Raw genomic sequence first — 12,419 nt, 5'->3', positions numbered from 1 at the left:
GCCGCCGCCGCCAAGTTGGAGTGGGCCGAAGTCGGCCGCGCTGGCCGGCATGCCGGGCGCCGCCGCCGCGTAACCGAGGGGCTGGTGCTGGTGGAGGGGCGGCTGCGGCTGCAGCGGAGGCTGCTGGCGCCGGTAGAGCTCGGCGTAGCGCTCGCTCAGGTAGAGCTGGCGCGCGTTGCGGAGCACGTAGGACACTAGGAGGTTCTTGTGCAGCTTGATGCCGCCGCGCTGGGTCCGGGAGCTGTGGATCTTGCGCAGGGAGATGCTGATCAGGCTCTGGGCGTCCAAGGCGCACTCCATGCTCCCGCGGCGAAGCAGCCGCCGCTGCTCCTGTTAGTACTGCTGCTGTTTCTGCCTCCAGTCGGCTTGCAAGGCGCGCTGGGCAAGGGGGAACGGAGCCCAGGTCAGCGGGTCGGCTGCGCTCCGAGAGGAGCCGCCACCATGCGCCGCGCGCCACCCACTGGCTCACGCTCCCCAGACGGCGCCAAAGCAATGAGCCTCGGCCGGCCCCGGCCCCAGCTATTTAGCCGGGAAGCCGGACCCCGCCTCCCAGCGGCTAAGCCAATAGAAGGACACAGGGCCTCCCGAGTGACAGACAATGCCCGCCCCTGGGCTGCTCTGCTAGCCAATCAGACCAAGGCGGTTCCTTTGTGCTATTCAAATACCGAACGGACCTGGGGCCTCCAACGCCGCGGCTGCCTCGAATGTTCTCCTGGGGCTGCCGCGCAGCGCGGGGCTCGGAGCTGCCGGGGCCGCTGTCTACAGCGCAGGCTGCCTCTCAGGGGCTACGTCGACGCTCACGGATGCCCTCGGTTGCCCTCGGGAGCGGAACCCGGGGTCAGCCCACCCGGCAGCCCTGCGACGGCTCCTCCCCCTTCCTCAAGCCTGGCCTCACCTGCGGCAGGTGCACGCTCCCTGATCCCCACTGGTGGCGCCTCCTCTGTCCCCTTTCCAGCCCCCGAGGACATTGGGAGCAAAGGTCGCTGCAAAGAAATAGTGACACTGGGGGACCCTCCAGGGAGAGAGGCTTGAGGGTACTCTTCCGAACCACAGCGAGGGTTGGCCTGGCTCCCTGACTTTTGGTCGAGGGACCAAAGGGGAGGCTTCTCCATCTGTCTGCAGGAAAAGCCCGAGCCGGATGCATTTTAATCTCAGATGGAAAAGGTTCCAGGCCTGCACAAGGATGTAAGGGCCCAAAGGCTAGGGGAGCAATCTCAGGTCCCTAACCATCTCTCTGTAACCTCTCCCTGCTGCTGGAGAATAACAATGACAATAGGGCCCATTATTATGTGTCTCGTAGGGGGCAGGCTCTGGCTAGAAAGGCCTCGATTCCTCCCCTTAACCTTTGCAGAATGGGTGGGGGTGGGCTGAGATCCAAGGATGGGAGGGACTTGGGAATCAGTCTCACAGCCCCCCTTAGATGAAGTCAAGATTTGAACCACGGTCTGCAGCTTCCTGCAACGCTAAGTCCTTGCCCTTGGCTACCATGGGCTGCCTTCTCCAGGCAGGAAGAAGAGAGCAATGGGATTGCTGATTCCTTGGGGGACTCTGTCTGGTCAGGGAGGGCTGAAGGGACTGACAGTGCTCTGAGGGCAATCCAAGGTGCCAGGGCAGGGCCGAGGGACAGTTTATCTGAGGAGCACCAAGGAGACCACAAGAGCCAGGTGGGACGGTGGAGTGCAGTGGAGGCCGCTTCTGCAGATTTCCAGGCTTTCCCCTCCTCGCTGCATCTTCCCTTTGTCTGGCTCTTGACACCAACCTTATCCTGAGGCAGGGGTTGGCGGACCCAGTCAGCCCACCCTGCAGCCTTGGGGGTCTTCCTCTAGCCCTAATCATTGTCCCGATGGGGTGAAGACAGAGTTAGGGGGTGTTTCGCCCATTTTTCAGGTCAGGGCACTGGATACTAATAAGCAAAGGGACTTGCCACAGACCACACAGCTCCAGGAGTGGGCCTCTGGCCCTCCCACCTCGGAGACCCCGGAAACAGTAGCACCCTTTCCCCCACTCCTAGAGAAGCCAGAATTAAATTTTAGGAAGACTTCAAGACAAGCACATTTTACCTCCAGCCTCATAGTGATCTGGGGATGCCAGGGGCTAGGAGCCTGCTCATGTGATGGTAGCTGTAGGAATAAACCACGCGGCCCCTTCCTTCAAAAGCTTATAGCAGCTTCACTTCCTGAGGCTTGTGGTGCACCTTGCCGATGTCACCAGCCTGAGAGGTGGACTGGGAACTTGAGGAGCTCTCGCATGACTCCAGCGGCCAGTCTGGGACCGCAGTGCGTTCATTCCATCCTTGCCTGGTGTTTATCGTGGAAATGGAGACTGAAGGTCACACCGCCCGGAGAAGGCGAACTGGGAGCTGGGGAGATGCAGCTTGCACGACTTCGTCTCCGTCCCGTGCTCCTGGTCTTGACTCAATTGAGTCCCACCACTTGTTTGCTGACCAGGCCCTCCCTGCAGGAGCCCGTGGAGAGGCAAGGCTCAGTCTCAGGTTCTCCTTCAGAGCCTTTCTTCCTGCTGGAGCGATGCTGGGGGATCCAGGTGGGTTAGGGAGGGGACAGATGCTGTGTGCGGGAGCCAGCACCTCACTTGCGCAGCTCCTCTTGGTGCATCCCAACCCTCATGCAGCCGTGCTACAAGGTGAACTTTGAGCTCTTTTTGCTTTTTTTTTTTAAATTTGTTTATTTGTGTGTGTGTGTGTGTGTGTGTGTGTGTGTGTGTGTGTGGCCAGCTCAGCCCACCAGGGGGCAGGGCGGGCTGGCATGTGGTGCTGGGGGATTGAACCGCGGTCCCTGTGCTTTGCTAAGCTTGTTCTAAGTAGGTGCTTTAGACCACTGAGCCACCTCACCAGCCCTTTTTGCTTGTTTTTTGAGGCAAGCTCTCACTGCAGTTTATACTGGTATTGAACTTGAAGGGATCCTCCTGCCTCAGCCTCCCCAGTTCTGGAATGATAGGCGTGCACCACCACACATGGCTAAATTTTGAGCTCATTTAGGGCCTTGCCATCCAGCTGAGAAGCAGCCAACCCCACACATGACCCCTCTCCCTGGACTTTCTTGTTCGGACAGACACTCACTTGAGCTCTCCTCAAGAACTGAGGGGTGGTGCAAGGGGACAGCTCAGCAGTTGTCTGGCTTAGTAAAACTCCTTGATCTTTTTTGGGGTGGCCTGGGCAGGAGAGTTGTTACAGCTGTTGTAAGAAAACGCTCACCAAAGGAGCGAAGGCAGCAGCTGAACTATGGGGGGCCCTGGGCCCATGGTGGCTGGGGGTGCAGCACACGCAGCATGAAGCCACAAATGTGCCGAGGGTGGTGGGGATGGGTGAGAGAGAGATGAAGCTTTTGGGGTGAAGTGCTGGCCTTGTCTGGACACCTGAGCAAGGCTGGGCATTGTCCCCCTGCCAGCTCTCAGCTGGGGAGATTGCATCTGGCCCGAGTCACTGCTCCCTGGAGGAAGTTAATTAATGCCTCAATATTTACTGAGTGTCTGCTGGGACAGCACGGAGCAGGGCCTGGGATGGCTGGGGACCTGGGCACCCGTCAAACCCCAGGGAGTGCCAGTCCCACATCAGTTACCACCCAGTGCATACACGGGTGCCAGGAGACCTCTGGTCACCAAGGGCTGGGCCCGTGGCAGGGCTAGAAGGTGCCTGGTCAGCAGGGAGTTTTGCCCAGGGGATGCTCAGAGCTGGGTTTGAGGATGAGGGTGCAGATAGGTAGAGCTCCATTGAGGGCTTTGTGTGGGGAGGAGGGAAGACAGATTTGACTTGCACATTCATCCTCTGGAGTCCCCTGAACAGGCTGAAAGGACAAATATGACTCTGTCCCCAGAAGGCCATGATTTAGGGGGAAGCAGGCAAAATACATAGGGATGTCTTGGAGTGAACAACTCCATTGTAGAAAGGGACTCTGAGCGCAGGGGAGCACCGAGAGAGAGTGGGGTATGGCCAGCACGAGGGGCCCTGCTGGGTCCCTTTGAGCACTAGGGGCCACGCAGGCGCAGGAGCTCTGAGGCTCCGGGGCAGGGACGCTGTTCTGTGGTCAGTGGCACCGCGAAGCCAGGCTGGGGTCCCAGAGCCAGGGCGGCCCCACTTGCAAGCCGCAGGGCCACACCTGCCGCTGGCCCTGGGAGAAGTTAACGAGCTACCAACGGCTATGTTTGCCCTGCACGGTCTGGCACAGACCCAGTGCCCAGGCAGACATCGGGCCCTGGTTTCAGGCATAACAAGAAAGGCGGGCAGCAGCTCTGATCCTCGGAGCTCTGCCTCTCAGCAGGCTCAAGGTCAGGGGCCCTGAGGCCCAGGCCAACCTTTTTTAAAAATTATTTATTTATTTATTTATGTGTGTGTGTGTGTGTGTGTGTGTGTGTGTGTGTGTGTGTGTGGCCAGCTCAGCCCACCAGGGGGCAGGGCGGGCTGGCATGTGGTGCTGGGGGATTGAACCGTGGTCCCTGTGCTTTGCTTAGCTTGTTCTAAGTAGGTGCTTTAGACCACTGAGCCTTCTCTCCAGCCCCCAGGCCAACCTTTGAGGCAGCTTCAGTTATAATTTGTGACACGGGTGAAACAGCTGAGGCCTGGAGGGCCTGGGTGTCTTCTCTGAGGTCACAGCAAGGAGCACCAGGGGCTTGCGGAAGACTGGTCTTCAGGTGATTCTACCTCTGGAGGATGCGCATAGCATGTAGCATGCCCTCTCCTGTCTTGGGTCTCTGTCTGAGCAGCTGGCACAGGCTGGGTGTGCACTGGCTCATTCATTCATTCTCTTCCTCCTTCATTCATTAAGGGCCAATGTACAGGTGTGTGCTGTGCTGTGCTGTGCTGTGGGAAGGACACCCAGCAGATCTCGCTGCCCAGACTTAGACTGAGGGAGCCTTTAAATCTCCCGGGTCAAATCTGATCAACTGGTAGTGTCTGCTGAAGGTCTGGGTTGGCAGGGATTCAGCCTGTGCCGAATTGATTAGTGATGTCTGCCCGGGGCTGGTCAGGAGTCTCTGTGGCTAGTTTGCAGGGTTGGAGGGTGGACATCTGCTCAGCTTTCACAGTGGGGTGATCTGCATTTGGCAGCTAGTGGGGTGGGTGATGAGGAGGAAGGCGCTGAGCCTGAGTGGCTTTGTCATCCCTAGGAGGCATGCAGTGCTCTCAGGCCTCAGTCCCCCAGTTTGTCACTTTCCTCCATCAGAGGACTCCCAGGTGCTTTGCAAAGAGGAGCTCGCAGTGGCTGCTGCGCTTGGTCTGGAAGGCGCCCCCTACCTCCTTCCTTCCTCTCAAAGCACTGTCGGGAGCTGCAGGCTGGCCAGCCTGGAGTTAATCCTGCTCCACCCTAGGCAGGGGTGGGCAAGCGGGGGGCCGGGTGGGGGACACCTCAGGGCTCCTGGCTCTGAGCGGCTTTTATAACTCACTCAGGACAGACCTTTGCTCCCTCGCTGCTCCGCTGGGAGCGAAGGAGTGAGAGGCCCCTGGGCTCTTTGGCACTGAGTGGCAGAGTTTTAGCTTTCGTCTGGGCAGTGGGGGCAGGTGAATGTGCCGCCCCCTTCCTCCCTCCCTCCCCTCTCAGCCACAGACTCCTTTGCGCCATGCTGGAGTTGAACACGAATTCTTTCTCCTTGAACCTCAAAATGACCTAACAAAAGTCAGGTGAGCTGGTGAATGGCTGTGATCTCAGTGCTTGGGAAGCTGAGGCAGGAGGATGACTGTGAATGCAAAGCTGGCCTGCTCTGCATCGTAAGGTTTTGGTTGTTGTTGGTTTTTTTTGGCAGAACCAGGGATTGAACTCAGGCCCTTGCGCTTACCAGGGAAGCACTTATTCCACAGAGCCATCTTCCCGGGTCCCTGCATCGTAAGTTTGAGGTCACTCTGAGCTACATGGTGAGACCCTGACTCGAAAAAATAAAAAACAAAACAAAATCATCAAAAATGCCCTGTCAAGGTGGGAGGGGCTAGGATGCCCCATTTGAGAGTTGAGTAAACTGAGGCCCACAGAAGTGAATTCTCCAACAGAGGTAGGCATCCCAGACTGAGCTGGGAAAAATGTCTTCATCCACTTTATTTATTTTTTTGTTTGATTTTGTGGTCTGGGGCTGGAACCCAGGGCCTCACCCAGGTGTGTGCGAAGCGCTCACCACTGAGCCACACTCCCAGCCTCTGGTCTTCATGCCTCTTGAACCAGCCATGCCTGACCCTTGGTCTTTCCCACATTCGTTTTCTTTGTTTGTTTGAGACAGGGTCTCACTATGTAGAGCAGACTGGCCAAACTCACTTTGTAGCCCAGGCTGAACTTGAATGTGCAGGGATCCTCCTGCCTCAGCCTCTTGAGTGCTGGGATTACAGGTGTGTGCCACCTTGCCCGGTTCCCATTCTTTGATTCACTCATGTAGTCACGCATCCCTTTGTTCTGTCACAACTATGAAGAGCCTACTGTGTGCCTCCAGCCACAGCTGTTCCTGTCCTCTGAACCTTTCCTGCCTTCCAGATGGGAAATGAACAAGAAGGGAAGCAGATAAACAATCCCGAAGGCCTGGGCAGTCGAGGAAGAAGCTCTGCAAGGAGGTGGCTGAGGGCGAGGCTGGCGTCAGCCCCAGGGTCCCGGCAGCCCCTTTGTCCCCAGCCCCTCTTCTCACTGCAGGCTATGGCCACTCCCCACAACTGGTGAATTTTTAATGCCAGTTCCATGGAACACAGCAGAGTTTTTTTTTATTTTTGTTTTTGAGAGCATTTCTCAAAAACTCATTTCTCAACTCTGTGTATGTGTGTTTGTGTGTGTGTGTGTGTGGAGAGAGAGAGAGAGAGAGAGAGAGAGAGAGAGAGAGAGAGAGAGAGAGAGAGAGAGAGAGCGCCAGTGTGGGCTGTGTGTCTGTCCTCAATTCATCTCCCAGAGCTATTCTTGTTTAATTAACAAACAAAAAACAAAAGCAAACAAACATAAACCCCAGACCCCATGGGATTTCAGTTCTGGACCCAGTGCTGATGGAAAGGCACTGGGCAGTGACCATGACCCCGTGGCCCCTGGCGCTCAGGTACTAAAGTCACCTTTGTCATACAGAAGAGGACACTGAGGCAACGGTGGGCACCATGGCCCACTACAGGTACTGTGCAAGATGTTCTGGCCGCGAGAGAACGCTGGTAGGAGACCTCAGAGAAGCTGAGACAGGGAAGGGAGGAGGAAGAGGGACAGCAGGAGAGGGGAGTCTAGTGTTTGGTATCGAGGGTGCAGTTTTTCCCCAGAACTGGCCCCAGGATGTCGCAGTGGATCTCTGCTTTGTACCTCCTTGCTTGTTCCTGAGATAGGGTATTGGTATGTGGTACAGGCTGGCCTTGAACTCACTGTGTATCCCAAGCTGCCACCAAACTTGAGAGGATCCTCCTGCCTCAACCTTCAGAGCACTGTGGTGACAGGCATGCACCACCATGCCTGGGTTTGTCTCGTGCCCCACACGATGGCTCCTAATACCCTCTTCTCATCTTACTTACTGGGCACTTTCTGGGCGCTGGTCATGAAGCTTCTCACCAGACCAGTCTTACTGAATCCCGTGGGACCTCTGGCTGAGCGATGTGCCCATTTCACAGATGAGGAGGCTGAGGATCAGAGAGGTACAGCAGCCAAGGCCTTGACCGGTGAGCTCCAGAGCTGACCTTTAACCCTGACCCCTGGAGGCCCTGGGGTGGCTCCGAGGACCAGGAACTGAGAACAGTGGGTGTCTGCATGAACCTGGGTCTCTGGGTCTCTGCTCCCGTGTGCTCCTTTGTGGCCAGACCTTTCAGTGGCTCCTGGTTTTCTTGCTTGGCGACAGGGACACCTGAGTTCTGCGGCTTCATTTACCTGACGGCAGGAGTGGTCAGCTCGTGTGAATGAGGCTCTGCTTTTGCCACAGAAATGAGCAACACCCCACATCTTAGAGGCTTGAGTCAATGAAAGCGTATTTCCTTTTTAGGCTGCAATCTAACATCCCTGGGTTAGATGTTAACTTCCGCCTCCAACTCCAGGGATCTCTCATGGTGTGGCTTTAACATCTCAAGAGTTTGGAGTTTCTTGAAGGGGAGATGGAAGAATGTGGCTGATACAAGCAAGATTTTTTATAGGGAAGCCCTAATTAGCATTTTCCCTTTCATTGGCCAGGGCCCAGTCACATGGCATCATTCAGCAGCAAGGGAGGCTGGGAAATGTAGTCCACCGGTGGACTCTGGAAGCAAAAGAGCCAGTTAGGTGCATAATACACAGCTTTGTCATGGACACAAAGGCCATGAGGAATGCAAAAGAAGATCCTTGGTTGCCATGTGGTGGTAAAACTAAGCTAAAATGGTGTTATCTGGTTTAGGGTTTTTTTGGCGGAATCGGGGATTGAACTCAGGCCCTTGCGCTTGCCAGGGAAGTGCTTATGGTGTTATCTGGTGGTAGGGTGAGCGCTTATCCCATGACAGTGGAAAATTTCTGGGGTTTTTTTTGCCTGTTTGTCTTTCCTGTTAAATGGCAAATTCCTTGAGATCAGGGCATCTACCTCTGGGCTTGGCAGCTTCCTCAGTCCCTGGAAAATAATAGATGCTCAATTAGCGTGTGCTCAATTAACCAACATGTCTGTGTGAAGGGATTTTGATGAGCAACTATTTGAGCTCTGTGTGTATCTGGCATGTACATAATTACATAGTTGAGCATGTAAAAAGAATATGGGACTGTGAGATAGCTCAGTGGACTAAGCGCCTGCTTAGGGAAGTGGATGGACTGGGCTTCGATCCCCAGCACCACCCTGCCCCTGGGTACTCTGAGCTGGCCACTGAGACGAGGCACAGTGGTGCACGCCTGTAATCCCAGCGCTGGAGAGGCTAAAAACAGGAGGATCATCACGAATCTGCCTAGTGAGACCTGTACCAAATACATGAAAAAAAAATGCAGCCATCTTGCCCTCATGGGGGTGAACACGGTCCTTTGGCACCTTAGTGAATGGAGAGGTGGGCCCTGCACTGGGAACAGGCACCCACTTCCCCATCTAACCTTTGACATCCGAAGCTGTCTCGCTGCAGGGAGCACCTTGGCCGACAGAGGCCGGGTTCCCTTCTCACTGGGCTGCTTAACATCCCCAAGCAGACGCATTACATAACATCTCACCCCTCATCAGTCCATGCATGGTGATGCATTCTGTCCCCAGCTTGGCCGAGGGAGCCCGGTCAGTAGTTTAGGGCCACCGAGGGAGGGGACTGTTCTTCACGGAGAACTGAGCATATGCTAAGCAGTGTGCTCAGGGCGCCTGACACGGGAATTTTTAAGCACCCCATCCTTTGGATTGTACCCATTTTACAGATTAGAAACCAAAACCTTTCTAGAATCCCTCCTTGGAAGAGGCTGGGCGCTGTGTTACTCACTTTCTTGTGCCTGGGACGAAACATCCAACATGTACAGTTTAGAGGCAGAGAGGCTCTTTTTTTTTTAATGCGTTTAGTACAGGGTGTACAGGATCTCACTGCGTAGATTGGATTTGCAGTGATTCTGCAGTTTTCAGCCTCCCGAGTGCTGGGATTATAAGCGTGCGCTACCACGCCCAGTCTCGGGCCAGCACAGCATCGAACCCTGGTCTCTGCGTCTGCCTAAGCAGGCATTTTAATCTGCTGAGCTATCTGGCTGGCCCTGAGAGGCTCATTTGGGCTGTAGCTTTCAGCACGTGATTGCCCAGCTCCCAGGCAGAAGCAGCATGGAGGAAGAGCTGGCGGAGGACTGCCACTCACTGCAGGCAACCAGGAAGCTGAGGGAGAGAGAAGGGAGGAGCGCGCGCAGGAATACAGCACACCCCTCTGGGAGGAGTCCGGGTGACCTGGCTCAGGCCAGGCCTTGGCTCTGGACGGGCTGTTCAGCCAAAGTGTCGGCGGTCCACTCCCTTTCAAAAGCCCCATCTCTCAATGCCTGACCTTCTAGACTGAAACCACAACAGGTTCCGACCAGCGCAGAGTCAGTGTTCTGAGCCATCCCTGCCCCAGGCTGCGGCCAGCCTTGGGGACACCCTAGCAACTGATTTCCAGAATGAAAAAATGAGGTCTGTGAGCTTGCTTACTCTGCTTGGATTTTCAAGGCCGGAGAGTGGCTGGGCTGTGGCTGGGAGCCCATCTTTTCTAGCCCAGAACCGAGGTGTGCGTGGCTCTTCTCACAGGCCTGTGGCTGCTTGCAATGGGCTGATCCGGCCGTGCTGAAACGAGGTCCAGAGTCCAGTGTGCTGAGCCCTCCCCATGGCTCTGGGTGAGGCACCCACCATGCAGCTTCTGGCCAGAGGGTTCAGAGTCCCCCGGAGCTAACAGGCAGGTGACAGGAGTTGTGACCAGAGCCCAGCGTGATGGCAGTGGCCCTTGTGAACATTTTCTCTGGGCTTAAGCAATTGTGGAAGCCAGTAGCTAAATTTGATTGTCAACAAGAAGGTACATTTTGAATGTCAACTCAGAAGGTAAGCTCTATGGGGCGGACTGCAGGGTCTGCACCCCTACTCCAGGACTGCCAGCCTCCTCGGTCACTCCCACTGCCAACCAGTGTGGTGTTCAGGTTCTCTTGGGCTCCTAGGAGGCAGGAAGTTTTATCAGTCCCATTATATAGAGAAGGAAACTGAGGCTAAGAAAATGTGCTAGACTGGATGATTGTTCATTAATTTTTCATTTCCTTTGGGGCAGGATACATGTCCCTGTCTCGCTGGCTTTGGCCTTGGCCATGCGTAGGACCTGCTTCAGGCAATGGATTATGGGTAGGCAATGGATTATGGGTAGAAGACACAACACAGCTGTTAAGAGGTGACCCGAGAAATGTTGCTTGTATTTTGTTTTTTTTTTTTTTTAATTTTATTTATGTGTGTGTGTGTGTGTGTGTGTGTGTGTGTGTGTGTGTGGCCAGCTCAGCCCACCAGGGGGCGGGGCTGGCTGGCATGTGGTGCTGGGGGATTGAACCGCGGTCCCTGTGCTTTGCTAAGCTTGTTCTAAGTAGGTGCTTTAGACCACTGAGCCATCTCACCAGCCCTGTATTTTGTTTCTTGAGACAAGCTCTTACTGTGCAGTTCAGGCTGTCCTCCAACTCAGTATGTAGCCCAGGTTGGCCTCACACTCGTGGCGATCCTGCCTCAGCCTCCCGAGTGCTGGGGTTGCAGGTGTGTGCCACCGTCCCTAGCACGTTGCTTGTTTCTGCTCTTGCTCTGCTGCATTTGTGACCTGTCGCGGCAGAATATATCCCAGTCAGCTGCTTAGCCCCAGAGGGTGTGTCAATATATGTGGATCAGACATGAGCCAAGCCCAAAGCCAGAGTCAGTGGGTCCCCACCTGCAGCAAAGCCCAGCTGAGCCCAGCTAGACCAGCAAGTTCTAGTCAGGCTCTGGGTCTGTACAGGAAGCCTGTGGGAGGTGGGGATGCTTGTGATGCAGCACTGGTAGGGCAAATGCTGACTGCTCTATAAATGTCAAGTAACTGAAGTCCACATAGCTAATGAGTAGAAGAGCCAGGGCATGGATTTGAACTGTAGATTCCCCACCTGGTGACTATCTGGAGGTTCCAGGCAAGTGCAGTCAGGGCAAGAGAATTGGAAGGCAGGCTTCTCTGCAGGGTCTTTCTAGTTTGCTTTCTCCATCTACCAAAGGTGCTGAGAACCCCAATACGTGTACAGATGCCCCTCCACTGGCCACGGGCGTCACGCTCTAATAAATCCATTGTAAGCCAGGCGTGGTGGCACATGCCTATTACCCTGGCACTCTGAAGGCAGAGGCAGGAGGATCTCTGTGCATTTGAGGCCATCCTAGAGTTCAAGGGCAGCCTGAACTACGTAGCAAGATACTCTCTCAGAATAAAAAAAAAAAAAAAGCCATGAGTGACACAATCTTAAGTAGGGGACTGACCCATTCCTAGGGGCTGGGGAGATAGCTCAGTGGCATAAGTGCTGGCCTGGCAAGTGTGAGGCCCTGAGTTCAATCCCTGGTACCAAAAAAAAAAAAAAAAAAAAAGACCCATCATCCCTTTCTGCTCTTGCAATTTTATGTCTCAGTTTTTTTGTGAGATAACTGTGTATTAAAAATTCTCCTGTTGTATGAACTTTACGGGGTTAGGCTCTCTCAGAATTTCTCCCTTCCCAAGGACTGTTTAATGAGGACTCTCTGTTCAGAGTCTCTTAGGCCCCTAGTATCTTCCAGGCCGATGGACAACACTGTTTCTCCTTCCTGTGGTGTGGCTGATGTGCTAGGTTGTCGTGTCCAATTCCTCATTTTCCCTAAAGTCCGGCGAGCATGAAATTCCTCACCCTTAGGTCATCTTCTCCCAGATTCCTGCCTTACTTCAAGAGTGATTTGGCAGATATAGATGAATGACCATTTTGTATCTGTGCTTTCAAAATGGTTAGGATAGATATATAGCTATATTCTCTTAATTCAAGGAATAGAGGCATTTGTTCTAATAGTGTTTGTAAATAGGATATCATGTCTGC

General features: G+C 54.6%; 1 protein-coding gene across 1 annotated transcript in view; it reads right to left on the bottom strand.

Annotated features, from left to right (window-relative positions):
* The window catches only part of Ier5l (immediate early response 5 like), a 1,570-nt gene extending 1,091 nt beyond the window's left edge, over positions 1–479 (bottom strand). The window contains exon 1 of the mRNA XM_004640573.3: positions 3–479. Within this exon, the coding sequence (XP_004640630.1) occupies positions 3–300 (298 nt within the window). The 5' untranslated portion in view covers positions 301–479. The remainder of the gene's footprint in view (positions 1–2) is intronic.
* Positions 480–12,419: the final 11,940 nt, after the last annotated feature.

This window comes from Octodon degus, unplaced genomic scaffold, assembly GCF_000260255.1.
Source record: "Octodon degus isolate 3935 unplaced genomic scaffold, OctDeg1.0 scaffold00123, whole genome shotgun sequence".
NCBI classification, from domain to species: domain Eukaryota; kingdom Metazoa; phylum Chordata; class Mammalia; order Rodentia; family Octodontidae; genus Octodon; species Octodon degus.
The sequence above is the reverse complement of the archived record's forward strand: the minus strand, read 5'-3'. Positions and strand labels throughout refer to the sequence as shown.